Genomic DNA, 13025 nt, shown 5'->3' on the forward strand with positions numbered 1-13025 from the left:
TGAACAGGAAATGGGGATACGATCGCTGGGAAGGTGTATGAGCTTCGAAGAAGGGCGCTGACCAATGTGCTAAAGCAGGGGTGTGGAACTGTTCTCTAGTCAGGGGCCCTGGGGCCACAGGAAAACAACTCAGAAGCTACACGTGAATGACAACCAACTAAACAACCTCACTGAGCTGCTCCCAACAAGTGGGGGGCACGGAGGTTTGCACTCCAGCCCTGTGGGGGAGGGAGGGAGACTCAGGACTTCCTCCAGCAAGCCAACACTCCTCACAAGCAAAACCCCTCCAACAGCCCAGCAATATCCGTGCCCCAGATGGCCCCGGGCCTCATACACAGGTGGGGGGTCCTAGCACCCAATCCCACCTACCCCAAACAAGTTCTGTCCGGTTCCAAGAAACCAGCCACAGATCCCTGGTCAATTTACCCTTTGGACCTTACCCACAAATCACGCTGGGCCAATCCTTTAGCATCTAACAACTAAAGGTTTATTATCACAAGAAAGAAAAGCATGAGAATAAGGTTGCTAAAGAATCATACATTACATGCATCGAAACTCCCAGTCCTCGATGCAGGCTCTAGCAGAGATGTTACAGCTGCTGGTTTAAAAGTTCTTGTTGCACATCCTAGCATCAGGATGGGTTCACAGGTCTTCCGGGCTCTTCGATCCCTGCAATGCTGCCTCTGGGATGAAGTGCTGAGCTGAGAACAAAATGGAGTCCCCCACATGGCCTCTTTAGACCTCCTTCCTGGCCTCTTCTTGGCTGAAGCCAGTCACCTGGCCCTCAGCCTCTCTCTCCTGGCAGCTCTTAGGTCTCTGCCCTCATGCTTTAGGTGTGTTCTTGGCCCATTGAGTGCCATTGTCCCATAGGGCCTCGCTAATTAGCATGTCCATAGGCCAGGCTCTGCCCAATGCTCAACCACATTCAGAGAAATATTCAGCTTCCACACAGATTACAGATTCCTACCTATACACACAGACACTATACACTCACATAAATAGCGTACACAGGATCAGCAAACAGTAAGCTCCCATTCAACACCCCACATGGCCCCCTTTTATATATTTTTGGGGCCAGCACCCCCACCTATGGGTGCAGCCATGATCTGGCTGCTTCCCTCAAATTCCAGTAACGTGACACCCACCCCTAGGCTAAAGAATGGGATTTGTGGGGCAAACTGTGCCAAGGGGGTTGCCTGGGAAGCCACTGGGCAAGGTGGATGCATTTCCACCCTGATTATGTAAACATCCAGCCTTTTGAGGCTACAGCTTGAGAAGATCTTTATCTCTAAGAACCTGCCCCAGAGTTTCTCAGTATCAAAGGCCCAAGCTGTATAAAGGAAAGACTCATCTAGGCATAGATCTGCTAGTTTGGAGCTTGGCCTGTTACGAACCTGCAGCTAGACAAGATGAGTGAGCTAATATCTTATTGGACCAACTTCTGCTGGTAGAAAGGACACCACTGCAACAAACCAGTTCTCTAGTTCTCAGCCAATGGGAGTGGCAGACCTAGAGAACTCCCCTGGTAGAGTTTGATGGGCTGATTGCAAACTTACGAGGGTGCTTGTAAATACTTGTATTGTTTTTAATGAAGAAATGCGATTGTGGATATAGGGCTGTGAGAGAACTTGTCACTAAGGCTGTGTGTTTGTCATGGTGGCCACGGATTCCTTGACTTTCCATGACTTGTGCAGCCCCCCGGATCAGGCGCACTGACAGGTGGCTGGGTTGAGGGTGAGGTGCAGGGTGGTGCTTACTTGGGGGCTAAGCTCCTGGATCCACATGCGGCCTTCTCAGCTCCCATTGGCCATGCTTCTCAGCCAATGGGAGCTGCAGGGATGGGGCAAGAAAAGGCAGCATGTGAAGCTAGGAGTTAGAGTAGCCATTTCTTAGGAAAAAGGTAAGAAGCCTGCCCCAGCCCTGCCGACTGCTCCGCGAGCCACGCCCTCCCACAACCCCACAGGTCTGCACTCCAGCACCATCTCCATGAGCCATGCTCCCCCAGTTTCAGTCAGGGGTATATAGTAAAAGTCATGGATGGGCTGTGAATTTTTGTTTTCGGCCCATCACCTGTCCATGACTGTTACTAAAAATACCTGTGACTATATCTTAGCCTGACTTCATTCTTGCTGATTGTAAGCCTTCAAAAAGAAAGCAATGCCACCGGTCTGTTTAGGCAATCTGGCTTGCTGGGAGTATCACAGCTTAAGCAGGGGACTGGAATCTGTGAATACTGATCTCTGCCACAGCAGACTTGTCTCTTGTAATCCCGAGACCAGTCAGGAGACTGGGGTCTGGAAACAGAGAAGTCTGATCAACTCTTCTCCATGCTACACCTTTATTACAAATGAAAACGTGTTAAATTTTATCTTTGATATGTGAAAAAATGCCAGATAAAAGGCATATTTTGAGACTCCCAAATGTTGAAAGTGTAATAAAGTGCAGAGAAAACACACCAACACTGCTCCAAACAAGAGAAGGGCCCCAACCAAGAGTGCCAAAATAAACTGCTTGCTATTTTGCTAATGCTGGCATAATGAGAACATTTAACAAACATTTAATCACTAAAATTAATTGGCCACGGTGGACCCAACCTTAGCCTTCAAAGCAGAGCCTTAGTGGTTTTAAAGAATCCACAGTTCATCTGCATGAACAAGTTGACTCATTAATTCACTTCTATGTTTGAGAGAGAGAGCTATTCAAAAGGCACTCAGTCACTTTAAAAATCACCCGATACATTTTTATCTAATATGAAAATCAGTTTCACTTTTGTCTATAGTAAGCTTCACTTTCAGGTATTTAGTACTGCAATGTCTGGCTGTAAACATTACCTGGAAATATTTACTGGTTTAACAACTCTTTTGTACCTTGAAGGAATCCGCCTAGGGGTGTCCTGACACCTCCGCATGGATGATGATATTTCCAGGAAAGAGCTAGGGAGTTTTCAGAATTGTTTTTTAAGTTGACAGTTTTCATACCACAGCATCAGACTAGAAAAAGAGAACTGTATACCTTTGAAAACTGGCGTCACCAACAGCAGTTGCACCAATAAATGATGCTTTGTTTTTGACAGGGATCAATTCTGGGTCCAGTTATGTTCAATATCTTCAATGATAGTTAAGATAACGGCATATAGAAAGTACTCTTATAAAGTCTTCAGATACCACCAAGCTGGGTGGCAAGGGCGGTGGAGGAAAGGGTTGTAATCCAAAGTGACCTGGACAAACTGTCTGAGGTAAACAGGCTGAAATTCAACAAGGACAAGTACAAAGTACTCCACTTAGGAAGGAGAACTGCAGAAAGAGGTCTAGGGATCACTGTGAACCACAAGCCAAATAGGAGTCAACAATTTAACAAACACCACCCACACAAACAACCATGCAAACACCATCCTGGAATGTATTAGCAGGAATGCTATAAGATGGGAACAAGTAGTAATTTTTACACTCTGCTCCATGCAGATTAGGCCTCAACTGGAGTGTTGTGTCTAATTCTGGGCACCACATTTCTGGAAAGATGTGGAGAAATTGGAGAGGGTCCAGAGAAGAGCAACACAAATTATTAAAGGTCTAGAAAACATGAGCTATGAGGGAAGACAGAAAGAATTGGGCTTCTTTAGTGTGGAAAAAAAGAAGACAGAGGGGACATAACAGCTTTCAAGTTTCTAAAAGACTGCTACAAGGAGGAGGAAAAAAAATTATTCTCTTTAAATTCCTCCTGATAGGACAAGCAGCAATGGGCTTAACTTGCAGCAAGGGAGGTTTAGGTTGGACATTAGGAAAATCTTTCCAGCTGTCAGGGTGGTTAAACACTGGAATAAATTGCCTAGGGAGGTTGTGGAATCGCCATCTTTGGAGATTTTTAAGAGCGGGTTAGCCAAACACCTGCCAGGGATGGTCTAGAGATGTTGCTTGTCTCTCCCATGAGTCCAGGGGACTGGATCTGAAGACTTCTTGAGGTTCCTTCCAGTTCTATGCTATTACCCTCCCTACCTTGTCTCTCTGACAGAGTCCTGACATTCTTTTATATTTTAAGAGGAAGTAAATATTTCATCTTAATTGCTTTTTCTATCAAGTTGTCTTAATTGGTGTTGCCCCTTGTTGCTAGTATAATAGATTTCAATTTTCCTTCACAGCAGGTCTTCCCCAGCAAAAGCACTTTCACTAGGAAATGTGGGGCCAAAGAATACATAGCCACTCAATTTCTTCCCAAAAGAAGCAACTAGACCCGTTTATTAAGGCTTGAAATGAGTGCAGCCAGAAAGGAGAATCCACATGCTCATTTCCCACTCAAAATCTTGTGACTCCTTTCATGCACATTTAGTGCTTTTGTTAGACCCCGTTCTGGGTACAGCTACGCTTGCTGCTAGATTCGACACGCACTGCGGCTGTGCCATTTACCACAGTGGTCTTTTATGCCCAAGATCACTTTCTGAACTTAAGGGCAACCCAAGATCTACTCTGTCCCTTCCCCAAGACCCTGCTCCACTCACTCCATCCCCCCTTTTTCCTTCGCTTGCTTTCCCCCCCATCCTCATTCACTTTTACTGGGCTAGAGTAGGGGGTTGGGGCTCAGAGGGGGTGCAGGATGCAGGACGGAGTATGGGTGCTGGCTCAGAGGGGCAGGAGGCTGAGGTGCAGGAGGGGATATGAGAGCTGGCTCTAGGAGGAGTCTTAGGGTTGAGGGAAGGGGTTGAATTGCAAGAGGGGGCATGAGGTTCTGGCTCAGAGTCAGGGTCTTTGGGCTCAGGAGAGGACATGGGGTACTGGCCCTGGGAGGGGATTAGGGCTGGGGCAGGGGTGCTGGGTGCAGGGGTATGAGGAACTGGCTATGGGAACGCTCTGGGAGTTGCTCTGTGGCCTCCAACTGGCCCACACTTACCACCTGAGGCTCCCAGCTGGCAGCACAGCACAGCTGAGGCAGGCTACCTGGCCTGCCCCCAGCCCCATAGCACTCCCAGAAGGGGACAAGGCACAATGGGAGCTGTGGTGGGCGGTGCTTCCAAACAGCAGTGCCTCAAGACTCCGAATCCATGTACCCCCGTCCACATAGGCAGGGCCATGCTGGTCGCTTTTGGGAACAGGCTGGAGATGTGGGGCCAGGGCGGGCAGTGAGCCTGCCGACCACGATCAACTGGGAGATTCCCCAGGAACCACTAGTCAATCGCAATCGACCCTTTGGTGACTCATTTATCAAGCCTAGTGAAGACACACTAAACTGCTGGGAAAACACTCTTCCATCAATCTGCGTACTCCACCTACCTGAGAAGCAGAAGGGAAGCCGACGGAAAACTCTCCCATCAACACAGCACAGTAAAGACACCATGGTAAGTGGACCGAAACATGTTGACTTCAACTATGCTATACAAGTAGCTGTAAGTGCATAATTTAGATCCATCTCCCCCTGGAGTGTAGAACCTTAGATATAGCCTTAGATTTGGAAGAGGTTACATTCAATAAAGCATGTAACTGGGGATGTAAAATCCCGAGTAATCAGTTAACTGGTTACATGTTATGTTTAATCGGGTAACCGCTTAAACAGGGATGGGGGGGAGGGGCTGTTCCAGCCTAGCTGGGTTGCTGGTTAACTAACTGGTAAGCATCGGTTGGCTTGCCGGTTAACTGGTTAACTATTCACATCCCTGCATGTAATGGATTCAAAACAATGGAGCAGAACTTGATGTTTTTGCGCAGATCAAAATGTTTTTAAGAATCAGAGGCTGAGGAATTATACATGCCTTTTAAAGGGCACGATCAAATGATTTGCAGAGATCTATGACCCTGATATTCAAGTGAACATTTACATGAGGCTCTCAAATAAATCTGGAGCCTCCTACCTTTGTACATTAAGTTTAAAGGAGTGAGCTGAAATAGGATCCTCTTATAAATCATCCTTTTTAATTGGGAATTTCAAACGTGAAATTTGAACCTTCTTTAACCACACAGATCAAGGCTGTCACTCACCAACAGTTGAAAATTCATCGAGGCACAAAGGATCAGTGGATAAAGGGATTGCCCCACTGGATTTTTCTAATTTGTAGAGAGCTTTGAATCAGAGCAACACAAACGTCTTTTCTGGGTGTTTTACACTATGTGGCCGTGTTTTCTGTCAAATGTCCAGCAGTGATACAAGTGCACCATTATACGTACACAGAGCCACCCCTTGGGTACTGCAAAATGAGCCTCCTGCCCTGTTCTTTGAGAAGGTGGCACGTGGGACTTGAGCTCAGTTTCTGGCAGCAGCAGCCATAGGCTCCCGGGCTGGAGCATACACAGGCAAAAATAGTGGCTGTTCAGCCCCTACAGGCAGCGCCTCCCTCCCCAGAGTGACTCCTGCCCACTGCAGGTCAGCACCTCCCCTTCCCTCCCAGCACCTCTCACGGATCAGCTGTGAGTTTCATAGCGTCAGGAGGTGCTGAGGGGAAGGTACAGGAAGAGGCGGGGTGTTGGGGAGAAGGTGTGGAATGGGGGCAGGGTCTAGATGGGGAACACCCCGTCCCCAGGCAGATTAGAAATACAGTCCTGTGCCCTGCACCTTCCTAGGGACGGTCCTGCTCACACCAGCGCTTGCTGACTAGGATCTGGAATTTGCAGCCCTGTATCACGAAAAGCATGTCTACGCTATGCTTTTACACTGCAGCCAGGCCCAGCTGAGCACAATGTTGCTGGAAAGCAGATACACAGAGTTTTCCAGTGGAAACAAGGCCTTGGGAATTATTAAGGTGCCCTGCTAGCCCCCGATACTAAGGAAGTTCTGACCCTTTCAAAAAATAAACTTAATTGAGCCCTGCTATGTTACGCAGCAGTGCAGAACACCACCCTTCGGCCAGTAAGGAGCACAAGTGCTTGAGAAGACTGTAGCTGACTTAACCTTAACTTAACACACTTCAATTTTTCTTCACTACAATAAATACGTCAAAGTAGAAAAAAAATGTGAAAACCCAAAACCTTTTTTGGAAGAACAATAATGAAAGTCTGGATTTAAATTTCTACACAGCAATGAGAAGACAATGATATTTTCCAAGAGCAGTCTCATATGGACTAGATAAAGTGCAAAGAGCTGCAAGATTTGACAGCTCAGACAGAAAATCTTACACCACCTTCTTTACATTGAGATTTTTGATAATGAAAACCTGACATTTTACTTGCTTATCAAAAAAATCTTGCCCAGTTCTGGAAAGGCCTTTGCGAGGGTGGTGGTCAGGGGGATCTTCAATTCCAGACTGGACTCAAAATTTAAACATTTTCACTGCTGTTAATTATTGGTTACTCAAAACTAAGATGCTTCGTCTCTTCAAACCTGATGCAAAGCCCGCTGATGTCAATGGAACGATTCCCACGACTCAGACACAGCCCTACTTGAGTCCCAGGAATGAAGAGAATGAGAACAAGGCCAAGACACTACAACAGCAAATTCTATCAGCAAGCAGCCCTCATAAGCCTCAAGCACAGATAAGCAGAGGACTAAACAAAAATCTGGATACTTCCGTACTAATCACTCAGAACACCACGCTGTTGAATTTTCATGGATTAGAGGCTTCTAGCAGACATTTCACATTTGCTAGTTACAGGACTTAACACTTAAAGGGTGTGTGTACACAGCAATTCCATTATTTCAAAATAATTTCGAAATAACGGACGGCTTATTCCGACTTCTGTAAACCTCATTCTATGAAGAATAATGCCTCTTCTGAAATAGCTATTTCAAAATAAGGCGTGTGTAGATGCTCCACTTCTGCTATTTCGAAATAGCCCCTCACCAGGGCCATTCTAAGTTATTCGTCCCCAGTGCCTCCTGCTGCTCTAAATGGAGATAGCACGTCTACATTAGAGAAACCTGCCTCGGACTCATTTTGAGGCTTCCCTGCAGTATAGACGTGCTATTTCAAAATAAGCTATTTTGGAATAACTATTCCAGAATAGCTTATTCGGAAATAACTGTGCAGTGTAGATGTAGCCAAAGTGACCTAGCAAAGGTGGTCCGGGCTTTGATCTTAACAAGTTGAATTACGCAAATGGCACTTTACATTTTATTGTTCGCATTATGCAGCCAACGTGCTGTGATGTCCTTAAGGCACAAGCTTAGTGGATTCAGACCAATAGCGAATCAAACTCTGATCAGGTGTCAAGGCAATGTAAAATCTGAGAGAGGAGGGGCCCTCTCTTTGCTAACAAGGGTCTGTAACTGCCTGTGGCCATTTTGATCTCCATAGCAACTGTAAGTGTCCAGGCCAGAGGCCTTCTGGGGTACTTGTAATTACTTCCCTCTACAGTTTGATATCCATCTCATTTTTCACTTTGTTTCCCAGCAATTGTCCTGTAGTGCCCATCATGGCCAGGAAAATAGTTGCTCAATTTCATAGCACAGACAATTCCACGTCAGTGGTGTGTGAAGTGATTCCTGCACATTGTTTATATACAGGAAGTTCATCCAAAGCATTTGATTGTCACCTAGAAATGCACAGAACTCCAGTCAATATTTTCCCTACTCATTTTTTCATTTCGTATTTCCCCAACACTGTTTTTATTCACACATGAAGGACAATCAAAATATGTAGAAAACTGTTCGAGACACCACCAGCTGTTTCCACTTCCCTTTTATGAATTTTAAAAAAGTCTCAGAGGGGTAGCCGTGTTAGTTGGTAACTTTAAAAACAACTCTCGTTGCTTTTGTGTATTATTGTCGCGGGGGTGGTGTGGTGTGTCTTTTAATGCATACTGTAAGCGGAACAAAGACAGACAAGCAGTCTGATCTCAGACATTAAAGTGTCCCATGTTGAGCTAGACAGATCTCCTAAACTTTGGTTCTGCATGCTACTGGGCTACCATGCAAAAGTCTCCCCCAATTTTTTGGGGGGAGGGGAAGAATTCGCTTCATAGATTTAGAAAAATAATCTTAAAAGTAAGACACAACAGCTAATGCTGACCCCACTTAAAAAGCTGAACTGGTATTGCAAAATTTTATTGGAAGAATTACTTTAAATCCTTAGAATGATCGTTTCAAAGGCTGAGCAGTGAGTCCACATCTACTGCCCATAAAACTTTGAACCACAAAGTGCTTTCCTTCCACAAAGCTGTGTCAGCCTCATACTCCCTCTTCAAGTCCTGTTTTCAAGCTGATTCTATCTGGATCTGATGGGCTCACAAATGAACCATTATTGTTCAACTGCAAAAAGTCAATGAGTTAGACGCAGATTCTTATGTAAAACTGCTTTGGAATCAGTGAAACAACAATGAAAAAGCCCTCACTTTGGAGAAAAATACACTGGTAACCGATAAGCGAAGTGACAGGACGGAGGCAACAATTTGCTAAAAGTTACATTCTGCTGTAGTTTTAAGCACAGGATTGAACCTAGTTTAAAATGCCTCACATTCATCTGGTATTTTAATATTAACAGCTATAAGAGCCCCCTGTAGCTATTTCTTAGTACATTACAGACATCAGAAATGTTGAAGACAGTTTACAAATAGTTTCTATAAGGATATGCCTCCTTATAAACAAAGTTCTGAACGCTCAGAAGCTTAAGAACAAACAGTTGGCAATGTGTTCCAGCCAGGGAGCAGCCGATCAGTTGCTACTGTTTCTCATTCCTTGCAACCTTACTGAATATAAGTTGACCATTTCTTGTTAAATGGCCAACTTTCAAAGGCTATTTAATAATCCACCCAAAGCAGAATCAGTGCCTTGCTAAAACGGGCATCATACACCTTAACACCTTGTTGTTTTCTGTTCTGTCTTTTTGGCAAGTCACTTGACTAAAAGGCATGACTTCGGAGAATACATATTTCACATTGATTAAAAACTCTTCACAAGCTGACAAGTTTTAAAGCAGTGTAAACATGTTTCTGTATTAGGTCCTGTGGAAAGTAGCTTTAAAAAAATAAGCAGGTGGGGGAAGAGCAGTTGGAATCCCTCTTTGTTATGAATCTTGCAACCACAAAAAGGGTGTTCTCCCGGATTGTTGTTTTGTTCATCTCTGCTAATCAAAAGAAAAGTTCTTAACAACAGCACCCCCAACACACACACACACACACACGCTTACTTCTCGGGAAGTTAGGAAACATTTTCTTAAAAACTACATTCTCTACCGGAACCGGCAGTAACCAAACCAACCAAAACAAGTTACCTGTCTCAGACCCAAGAGGAAAGGCATCCTGCATTCTCATCATCCACACTAACGCTTGGGAACAAAAGAGTGTTAAAGTACCACCACAGCCATTTCCTCATCTGATGTGCACAGGGTGCGTCTCCAATCCGATTTCAGCCAGGGCTTCCTCAGCTGGGAATGTTGAGTAAACAGGGTCCCCCCCGGACGCAGCATGCAACTCGCTGGCTCTCCCTCTCTCCGCCCTTCCCTCTTTCTCCTCCCACACCCTCTGAGACATCAGAAGCAGCAGAGCTGTAGCGTGTTTGCAAGGGGGAAATGACATCAGTTCAAGCACTGCAAAAAACTTCAGACAGCTGCTGCTGAACAAGTAAAAGACTTGCTACAAACTTTGATGCAAGGTATTTAGCAACCCTGCTCTATGGAGAGACCTTGAACTGCATTTTGGGGGAACAAGGAAAACCATCTTGGCTCTAACCAAATATGCCGAATGGAATAAAACCCCGTATTAAAGAGCAGAGCTTCAATGACATTCAATTAAAATTCCCGAAACAAAAACACCTACTTTTCTTCACAGAAATGGCTGTCTCATTTGGCTATAGCTCCTTCGAGCAGCACCATGGGGAAGGTGGGTCCCCAGAAACAGAAACACCTCCAAACTGGGAGTGTTGACTAAAAAGGGAACACTGATCTAACCCACTCCCTTGGTTTTGCCCACCTGGGTTTTTCTTTCAATCAGGGATGGGAAATGTCTTGCCTGGATCCGGCCCCCCAAGGCTCGGCCCTCCGCCCGCCAGGATTGGGGAGCCACACTGGTGCTCCAGCCGTCTGGGCTTTCCAATAGCTGGGCTGGAGCAAACAATCTACTAGGCTGGACCTCCCAGGCTCTGCTGTGCAAGGGGAATGTGGGGCGTGTCTTTCTCCTCAGTCGGGGGCCACCTCAGTGAGGGATTTTTTTTTTTTTTAACTTCACACTTGTGTGTGGCCCCCCAACAGATTTTTCTGTGGGTCAGCAGCCCCCGACCCAAAAAAAAGCCCCCTCCCCTTCTCAACTGCATGTCTCACAATTGCCCACCATGAGAACACTACACTTACTACATGGAAGAGGTTCCATTTATTTCTGTGGGCGCAGAATCAGGCCCCGCGAAAGCCATTTTTATCCTGGCCATACAGTGAAAGCTGTCCCACTGCTATCCCAATACAGAGCCCTACTTCTGCGCATTAACCATCTCCACGCTTTGTGACCAATGGGAGGTTGTACCTTGTAAACAAGGTTATCTCTAGCCACCAAGAATGTCGGCCTTGTTTGTTCTCTCAAGCAACTGGTACAGCCAGCTCCACAGCAGCCCGAGAGATGACACAGCAGAAGGTGATCTAAATTTAAACTGTCTATACCTCCCACTTTGAAAGTTCAGCGCCCTCTTTCTCTGTGTGTTTGTTTCTTCTTAAATTAACAGCTGCTCTCATCTGTCATACGCCAAAGGAGGGGATGACTTACTACTCCCATGTGCACAGGCAGCAACTAAGAAGGCAAACTTAGCTTTAATTTGTAGCAGACTAGAGGCCAAGAAGATCAAATAAAAGGAATTTGGGAAGGATGAGAGTTAAGAGTTCTTTCTATACAGAAGCCTATTAAATCCCTTACTGGGAATTACTGGTTTTTAAAGCATTTCAGCGCTTGAAGAAAACTACAGTTCTTACAAATTCTGATTTTCAATTGCATCACATTTTTAAAAAGCCTTAACCAACAGCCAGCCCATTCAGAAACAAGTTTGGTGAGAACTAGCCAGAGACATTTATCCCCTTTTCAAAGATTCCTGAGCCACCGTTACCACATTCTCTTAGAAGTTCATGAACCATTTCCCAAATGAACAGATAGCTCTGGGGGCTCTCTGAACCCAAAACAGGTTGGGGAACCTAGTAAGTGTCCTTAATACTTGGACGCAATAGAAAGCATTCTCCAAACCCTAACGAATCCTCTCCACACACATTTCAATGTTAAGTAATCCCACCTTCATTTCATCAACATGGAAACCCAAGCACAGAAGTTAGTACAGGTTGAACTGCTCTGGTCCGACAACATCCGTAGCCCAGCATGACTTTAGTTAGCAGATGTCCACTTATCATGGGTGTGACCAAGTTTCCTGCAGTCTCAAAGTTTGTCGACAGCCACCAGCCCTGGCTCTCAGTGTTCTGTGCTGTTTTTTAGCTCTAATTTACCCCCAACTGTCTTCCAAGAGCCCAGTAGGCAGTGGACATGTTGGTAATGCTGCTGGACAATATTGACTTCCTGTGGCTATAAACCAGGGGTGGGCAATAATTTTTGGCCAGGGCCACTTCAAAAATGTTTGAAGTGCCCCCAGGTTGCCCAGAAGGGGCAGAGCCTAAACCAGAAGGGGAGGGGCCAGGATGCTTCTGGGCTGGGGGGGGGGGCACCCAAAGCCTCCTCCCGCCCTACAAGGAGCACACGACACTTCAAAGTGCCAATCAGGGCATGGGGGTGGGGGAGCTGCATGAAGCTTTCTTCACTCTGCCCCCGCCCTGTGCAAGGGTACGGCACTTTGAAGTGCCCTGCACTCCTCGTAGGGCTGGTGGGGAGAGGGCAGAGGAAACTTTGAAGTGCAAAGCTGGGGGCGGGGGAGCGGCAGGGCCTCCGTGGGCCAGATCTGCCCGCTAGGTGGGCCGGATCCGGCCCGTGGAGGCCCTTTTGCCCACCCCTGCTATAAACTCACGCGTGACACATTCAAACCACCAGAGTTGCTTTGCCAAGCAAGTGGATAACACCAGTGATACACAGGAGCTGGTTGAGGAGGGAGAAAAAAATGTTCTCCTTAACCTCTAAGGCTAGGAAGCAGCAATGGGCTTAAACTGCAGCAAGGGAGGTTTAGGCTGGACATTAGGGAAAACTTCCTTCAGGGTG

General features: G+C 46.1%; 1 protein-coding gene across 3 annotated transcripts in view; it reads right to left on the reverse strand.

The window, feature by feature from the left end:
* Nucleotides 1-13025, reverse strand: part of WBP1L (WW domain binding protein 1 like) — a 96506-nt gene that overhangs the window by 34811 nt on the left and 48670 nt on the right. The window contains exon 1 of one of the 3 annotated variants that reach the window (XM_075935567.1): nt 10127-10356. The exons of the other annotated variants lie outside the window; for them this stretch is intronic. Coding sequence (XP_075791682.1) covers nt 10127-10153 — 27 coding nt within the window. The 5' untranslated portion in view covers nt 10154-10356. Of the gene's footprint in view, nt 1-10126; nt 10357-13025 lie in introns of those variants that run through there. 3 annotated transcript variants of the gene reach the window in all.

Source organism: Pelodiscus sinensis, chromosome 8, assembly GCF_049634645.1.
Source record: "Pelodiscus sinensis isolate JC-2024 chromosome 8, ASM4963464v1, whole genome shotgun sequence".
NCBI lineage: Eukaryota > Metazoa > Chordata > Testudines > Trionychidae > Pelodiscus > Pelodiscus sinensis.